General features: G+C 41.2%; 1 protein-coding gene across 1 annotated transcript in view; it reads left to right on the forward strand.

Annotated features, from left to right (window-relative positions):
* The window catches only part of snf (U1 small nuclear ribonucleoprotein A snf), a 22,963-nt gene extending 14,466 nt beyond the window's left edge, over positions 1–8,497 (forward strand). Inside the window, exon 6 of the mRNA XM_080270795.1 lies at positions 7,678–8,497. Within this exon, the coding sequence (XP_080126921.1) occupies positions 7,678–7,837 (160 nt within the window). The 3' untranslated portion in view covers positions 7,838–8,497. The remainder of the gene's footprint in view (positions 1–7,677) is intronic.

An 8,497-nucleotide genomic window follows, 5' to 3' on the forward strand; every position in this document is an offset into this window, starting at 1 on the left:
ATGATTACCACAGCCAGATACAAACACTATAAACACTATTTTACAATTTTCAAGTAGTTTGGGATCCATACTAAAAAAAAAAAAACACTGTGAAAGCAATGGAAATTACGAGCGCGTCTGATCGTCACACTGGCACTAGTTCGCTCTTGGTAGTCTGTCATTTATTATTCATAAAACCCCTCACACTTTATATTTCTATTACTATATAACACTTATATATATTTATAGTCTTTATCCATAAGTTTCCTTCAGTAGTATTAGTTTATTGTCACTGTAGGGATTCAATTTCTTTCAGTAAAATACGTAGCATTCACTTTCTCGTCCTGTATACTGGCATTGAGAGTGAATGTCACTTTCATCTTCACTCTCATAACTCATAGCATTCAGACATGCTAGAGTGAAACTTTCACTTTCATTACTCCTAGGGTATATACTCGTATTCTTATAATACTACTCATTTACATTTCTATTTACGTTCTCTATTTTATTTACGTTATTTACATTTCTATTTTATTTACACTGTGTTGTGCACTGTCACTTGAAATAACTTATAAAACTATTTTCCATTGTTCACGTATATTTACATTCATTACTTTCACTTGCTGTTTACACATTATTTACACATTATTTACAATTCCACTTGCACTGTTTTACTCAATAGAAAGATCGTAGTCACTCTTTTATCAATTGTCAGCCCTTTACCTCTTTCCACACGAGGTTTAGTAGGGGGTAAAGGTCACAGGGCCATTTGCATGGGGGTGAAAAAAGGCCTTGAAGTCAGCAAGAAGAAACATACGTACTCTCGCTTCGGAAGTTGAGAGAGAACTGAGTGATAACGGAGGACCACCAGCGTAGAGGCCTGCTAGGGGTTATTCAGAGTTACCAATATTACTTCTTGAAACAGCTAAGTCTAGCACTGATATGATTGGCAGGAAATCTAGACAATACATTATAAATTTGGTAGTTCCAGGTGAATGTAAATATCACTTAGGTTGCTCCCTTCCCTCCTTACATGTATATTTATTACGAAAATAGATTAGACGACTGTAGGAGAAATGCATTAGCTACCAACGTCATATCTTGACAGCTGCTAATATATAGCAGTGAAATGATTGGCAGGAAATCTAGACAATACATTATAAATTAGGTAGTTCCAGGTGAATGTAAATATCACTTAGGCTTCTCCCTTCCCTCCTTGTATATATTTTTAGTACGAGAATAGATTATACGGCATATTTCAAAGGGAAATAAACAGCGAAAATTAGTGAACGAGTGCACGCGAGGTGTTGTCAGGTGATAATTAGCCAATTCCAGGTGTATGGCACTCTCACTTACCATATTTCTTTTTGGTATATATTATTTGGTATAAGAATAGGGCATAGGGCTTATTTCAATGGATGAAATCAGTGGAAAATTCTAGGGAAGATTTACTTAGCATAGCACGGCCGGGCAGGCGAGAGGAGAGGGTAATGGAGGGAAGGTAGGGAGGGGAGTCAAGAACGGGGAGAAATGGCTAAATTGTCAACAATGGATGGGAGTACAGATGAGATTAGGAGTGCTGACTAGTGTTGGACATTGGCAGTACTGATAGATGATACAAGCTACCACTTGAAAGCCCGGGCGAATTCAAAATAACACAGAATCGCAAAAGTGATGCCCCGCGGTATGATCCCTTGCTCCCAAGCGTCACGAAAGTGACACCCCGCGGTTGAGGGGTTTAAAAAAACTTAGGATCTTGTTGATAGAATTGTCAAGGAGGATTGCAGCATTTATTAGCTGCAACTGTTCTGATCAAGTACCACTTACTATTGTGGGTTTTACAAGCAGAGTGCATTTTATATGCATTTTACCACTTTTAGAAGATGTAAAAAAAGAAATAAAAGCATTAAAACTTGAGGACACTCAGAAATTACTCATTGAATTCCATGAAGGGCTTTATTGGAAAAAAGATAAAAAAATAAAAAAAATAAATTGGTTTTATGTCTCGTTGAAGAGTATTAAGAGGATTTTGGCATTACTTCAATCTTTTAACCCTGCTGCTGATGTCTGGATGGTTGTGTGCAGTAAATACTTAAATATCCTTTTTATTGATGTGTTTGTGGCTTCAGGTTGTGTGTGTGTGTGTGAATGTACAGTAGCAGAAGTAGTAGTAGTTCCCTAGGCAGTCTGGCTGAACAGCCCCGAGTCCCAAAGGAAGGCCACAGCCGAGACCGGGCTTTCCTACGGAGGTCTCGAGTTGTGTATGTTGTGTTGTTGGTGCAAGCGATTGTGTGCAGTGTAGTCTTCCATAATGTGATTAACCCGTTAACTGCGCATGGCGGTTTTTTGGAAGTGTCTGTGGTGCGCAGACATACGGGTAAAAATGAAATTTCCCAAAGGCCAATTTTTGTTGTAGGAATTGAGAGAACACATGCCAAAGTATATAGTAATGAAATATTAGCTCAATATTTATCTTGGTAAAGCCATGGATGAACATCGAAGTGTCCAATTCCCTATTGGAATGTATGGTTTTCGTTTTCTTTTTTGGTTTCGGTTCTGAAGGCTCAAACATGCTTGCATGGGTTGGCCTTGGTCACCATGGCACTATATTCGAAATTCACCTGTGCAGCCAGGGCTATATTGAGCAGCCGCACTCGGAACAGCCCAGGTTGTATAGAGCAGTTAACTGGTTAATAGTATGGGGTGCTGTGTTGCATCCTGGACAAGCATCAGCGATTGTGTCATCCAGCCTCTTCTGATAGCTCAAGAGGGGTGGATGAAGTCCACATCTCAACCTGGCCAGGTGGACCTTGTCCTCATGAGGGAGGTAGGGTGCAGAAGGGTGAATATCAGGAGGCTGTGCATGCAGCTATGTATTGTCTTTCAGTGACTGAATGGAGCGGCGAGTGATTTGAGCATGGATGTGCTTCTGGAAGCTGGTTTGGGGTGGGTGGGGGGGGGGAGAGATAACAGTACTTATGTATGACATTGTGTGTTGGGTGTTGTTTTGATGTTCTTTGGTGTGTGTGGATGTGCTGCCATGTAGTGTAGTGGATGGTGTAGGTTTGAGGAAGCTGTGGCAAGAATTTGTGTGCCTCTTATGTCTAGATGATCCTTGACTTTGAGGACTTTGGTTTCATGGTGTAGGTGGTCTGTAGGTGTAGTAGCGGTGCAGCCTGTGATTATTTTTAGGGCCTTGTTCTGTATGGTCTATAGGGTGTTGTAGTGCATTTGAGTGAGATTAGAAGCCTAAGCAGGGCTTGCGTAGTTCATCACTGAACATATATATTGTTTATTTATTGTGGTGGTAGTTTCTTTGTTGTGTCTGAATGTTGTACGGGTAAGTGACCTTAAGGCGTTGGATCTAGGTATTAATTTATTTTTAATGTTTGTGATGTGTTGTTTAAATGACACTTGTGTATTGTACGTTACACCAAGGATTTTGTGTGTGTGTGTGTGTGGGGGGGGGGTTAGGGGGAGTGTTGTTTCTGGTTAGGTGTGGAATGTAATTGTTCTGCTGTCCAGTTTGTGAGAAGGGTCACCATAGATTTGGCTGGAGCTGTTGTGAGTGTTTGTGGTGAACCATTCATGTAGTGTGTTCAGGTAAGGATGTGTGAGGCTGTGTTTGTGTTTTGGTGTACATGTTAATGTTATGTCGTCTGCATAGGAAGCTATGTGTATTTGTGGTTCGTGAGGTGTGGGTACGTCATGCATATATAGGCTGAAGATTGTAGGGGACAAAACAGATCCTTGAGGGACACCGTTTATGAAGTTTCTGATGTTCAGTGACTGACCGACACATGTTACCTGTACACATCTGCCTGCAAAGTAGTTTGCCAGCCATCTTTTTGTGTTATTGTGCATGTTTGTGTTGAATATTTTGTTTGTGAGGTTGTGGTGGGGGATGGCGTCAAAAGCTTTGCTGATATCTAGTGTGACAAGGAGTGTTCTGTGTGGTGTCCTAGCTGAATCGATGCCATCAAAAACTCTTTGTGTAAGGCCTGTAAGAAAAGTGTTTGTGGAGTGTAGTGGCCTAAAACCATGTTGTGATTGGGCTGGGGGGATGTAAGTTGTTACTAATTGTGAATGGACATTGGAGGGGATGCAGAGGAGTGTGATGGGGCAGTGTGAGGAAGGTAACGAGGTCTTTGTTGTGTTTGGGAATAGTGATGATAGTACCATGCTTCCAGATGTTGGGTATTATGTTGTGTGAGTAGCTGTAGTTTGATATGTTGGTGAGCGCATATATACCTTGTGGTCCAAGATGTTTAAGGTGTATGTTGCTTATGTTGTCTGGGCCACAAGCAGATAAGTGCTCAAGGTTGCTAATGATGTGCTTTGTCTGGGTGTAAGTGAAGGGTTTGAAGTCTGGGTATGTGGGGAACTGTCTCTTGCGTCGGATGACCTGTCGGTCATTGTGATTGGGATTTAGATGACTGATGTGTGAAAAGTGATTGATGAGAGTGTTTGTGTTGTTTGTTTGAGGGTATGGTGTCTCTTGTTGTGATGGCAGCATGTGATTGTGTGGTGTTGCTGTAGGAGGGTGTGATACTGTTTAGTGTTTTGTCGAGTTTGCTGGTGTTTGTTTTGTAATCAAGTATTTGGAGATAATTATTCCAATTTAGTGTTTGCTGCTCTGATATTTTATTTGTTATTTGGATATTGAATGCTTGTATTTGTTGTACGGTGTCTTGTGTATGAGGTGTTGGGGAGTGTTGTATTGTGTTGCATTGACTGATGAAGCCTTGAATTTCTGGTGCAAAATTGGGATTGTGTGTCTTTCTGTTACCTCAAGGGATGTGTCTTTGTCAGCATTTTGAATAATTGTATTGAAAGTGTACACAGCGATGTTGATGTTGGTGATGGGTGTACTGTTTAATGTTTCAAAGTGTTGTTCTGTTTCAGTTGTGAAGGCCTCCCAGTTGGCTATCTTATAATTAATGTATGTGTGTCTGTGGCCAGCTGGTGTGATTCTGGTTTTGGTAATGATGATCAGGAGGTGGTCAGAACCAAGGGTTTTGACCAGTCTCCAGGATGTTGTGGGGGAGAAGTTTGGGGAGCAAAAGGTGATGTCTGAGGATGATGGAGGAAGAGGGCTTGGGGTAGGATATAGATATGTCGAGGGAGATTGTTGAGGATGAAAAGATTATCTGTTTGGGATTGTAGTACCAGCCCTCTGTCTGTCAGGGTTGTTGACATGCCAGGCTGATGCCTTGGCATTGAAATCACCACCCAGGATGATGTTGGGTATATTAATGATGTGATGTATTTGAGGAGAATAATTGTGTGGTACTGTGCAGGATGATTGGGAGGAAGTAGACTATGTATTGGCGATTGTTATTACCTGTATTGATTTGTTGCCAGTGCGTTTTTTAATTGATTGTATTTCTGTTGTGGTGTCTTGGGGGGAGAAGTAATTGTGTGTGTGCACTAGTATCTGAAAAGTTAATGGGTTGGTGCACCAGAGTGAGAATCCACCACCACCGTCGTTGGCCTGGTCTTGTCTGATGGTGGTGAAATTATGAAATGTAAGTGTGTTTTGTGTTCTGCATAGTTTTGTTTCTTGTGAGATGGCAGTGTGTATGTTTTGTTGTTTGATGAATTGTATGAGTTCCTGTTTTTTTGGGTGTTTATTCCATCTGTGTTTATTTGCAGCATGTTAACCCCTTTGTACACAATGACGCATTTGTTGTCATATGGGTGTGGCTGCGACTATACTCGTTGATGCTTTTGGCGTCATTAAAGCATGAAAACTTTCGTCAGTGGAAAATTTTTCGTCCGATCGGCGTCATTGTTGGAGGTGTCATAGCTTCCCTGCTCCTTGTCAAAAGTGATGAGTTGGCAACTGTGGGTCCCGATACCAGCAAGAGAGCAGATAGATTATTCAGTACCAAATGAGCTGTGAGTGGGGAATGTACTGTGCCGCTCTGTCCCTGTAAATTTCCACTCTTACTCCCGTCCTGGTCGTGCAACACATTTAACTATACCAGTAGTGCTTGTGTATAGTGTTTGGGCACTGTTGTGATTAGATTTGGTGTTTGCAATAGGATATTTGGTGTTTGTGAAGCAATCCTGGTCGTTATCAACCATTGCCCCAATGAAGATTATGCTACTGTCTCTAATCAACTACACTGCCTCTACCTTGCACCAAATGTGAATATTCAGCTATAATAATTGTGACAGTGAATCATGTAACTATAGTTTGCATATCTAGTGTACAAAGAATTGGTGAAATATGTGCAGAAGCGTAGAGGAAGGCAGGAATCTCCCCTACAATCACAACACGGCATGGGTGCACCGTAGTTTTTTGCATTTTTCTCTAAAACTATGAGGCCTAGGATCACCGTTGTGGCCTCATATGAAAGCCAATTAAATTCTGCATAGGATGATAAAATAAAAACCTGCCAGTGGCATGAAAAGTTTTTGACTAGAGCTCCCTGAATAAAAAAATCAGTTGTCTGTCAGAAATGGGTTTTACTTTTTCGCTTATTACTCAAACACCATACCTCTTATCAAACTGGGACCTCCGACATTCGAAAGCTAATAAAATTCTCTTTCCAATGATGGTATAACATGTAGAGATTGAGTAGTAAACATTCAACTTATGATGTTGGGAAGTGAAATGTATGCTCTTGAATGTTTATTCACACTGCCCTAACGTATGTATAGCGTTTGTGTGTGTGTGTGTGTGTGTGTGTGTGTGTGTGTGTGTGTAGAACAAACATTGACAAATAGGAATATGTGGGTTTTGTGGCAAAATAGATATGTTTGGGTGGTGATAATAAGCCGAGAATACACATATTTGGAGCGCGCGTCTGGTGGGGGCGAGGGGAGAAAAGCAGGCATGTCATGTTCCACAAAACTTATTAACTTAGCTGCCCGCGAAAAGGATAATGTTGTGTGTATGATGTATGTTGGGTGCTGCAGCACCGGGGGGGGGGTGAGGGGGTGAAGGGGAAGAAGTAGGAGAAGGTTGTGATAGAGCTAAGGGTTGGGATGGATTAAATTGGGGTGGAATGGGAGGGGTTGGGAGATTGGATGGTGTGGAAAGTATCAGTGGGTTAGGCTGAGGAGGTGTGGAGGAAGTAGGAGAGGAGCTGGTGGGGGGTATTAGAGGGTAGGGGGAATGATTATAAGGAGCAGGTCCAGATGTTTGTGAAATGTTCTCTGGATGCAAGTGGTGTACAAGTGAAATGGGCCTAGTTCTTGCAAGAATTGCATTGAACTGAACCCTTTGTCTATTCGACTTGAAATGATGGGTTTTGAGCATGTTGGAAGTACTGTATGTATTTGTTGATGGGACCGAGATTGCTTTCAGCATCACCGGCTAGAAGAAGTCTCTGGATGCAAGTGTTGTACAGGTGATGTGGGTCCAGTTCTTGCAAACTGCGCTGAACTGAACCCTTTGTCTGTTCGACTTGATGGGTTTTGAGCATGTTGGAGGTATGTATTTGCTGATGGGTCCGGGATTGCTTTCCACGTCACTGGCTAGAAGTCATTTCTCAGTGTAGAAAAAACATTGTTGTTGTGTGTGTTGTGTTGGGAGATGTGGTACTTGCCAAGACAACCGAAGCCACTCCCAGTATACCAGTATGCTGTAGTGTCAGGGGTATCTCTGGAAAAACTGAGCTTTTGCACTGTCTCTCTCCCTCCCTTCCTGTCTCCCAGAAAGTTAAGATTGTCCCTTTTGTTTGACAGATTCCCTGGTTTCAAGGAAGTACGTCTTGTTCCTGGTCGTCATGACATTGCTTTCGTCGAGTTTGAGAATGAGATGCAGTCAGCAGCAGCCAAGGATGCACTACAGGGCTTCAAGATCACACCAACACATGCCATGAAAATTGCTTTTGCTAAGAAGTAAATTGATTCATTTAGGCTCCTGTTTGTGCAGGTTATACGTCAACTAGTTCCAGATGTTTTGGTGGTAAAAGATCTGAAACATACTGTTTTGTTGGATGATGCATTAGTTGTGATGTTTTGGGAATACATCCCCGACCTATAGTGAAGACTTGCTGTACTTGGATGCCATTAGAATGGACATAATTGCCCATGGCAGTAATCATCCATGTATAATGCAGTGTCATAGGGACTTTGAAGATATTGTGTGGTATTGTCACTCTGAAGGGAAGGTATAAACAAGGAAACTAAAGCCACAGTTATCAGGAGTGTATGAAAGTGACATCTGTAATCCTCTTATATAAACTAAGAAGGGTAATTTTTCTCACTGCTGAACATGTATTCCTTGATTTTTTTTAAAAGGAATATTGCATATCGAATCATAATGTGGACATTGTCACAGAAAGACACGTTCTGTTCGGTACCCATATTCTTTATTACAGAAGAGATACATCTACCAGTATTTGAATTTACAAGCACATGGATAAACATGTCAAGACAAGATCACTTGAATTTTAATAACTATGGTTTTAGTGTGTTCTTATTCCTGTACCTGTAATTATGTCTCTTTGAAGCAATATAGGTAACTTTTAATGCTATGAATGACTGGAAATTGTTTAATGAA

The sequence above is a fragment of the Coenobita brevimanus genome, chromosome 43, assembly GCF_032717465.1.
Source record: "Coenobita brevimanus isolate Jiangsu-jjx chromosome 43, ASM3271746v2, whole genome shotgun sequence".
In the NCBI taxonomy this organism is placed as follows: Eukaryota; Metazoa; Arthropoda; class Malacostraca; order Decapoda; family Coenobitidae; genus Coenobita; species Coenobita brevimanus.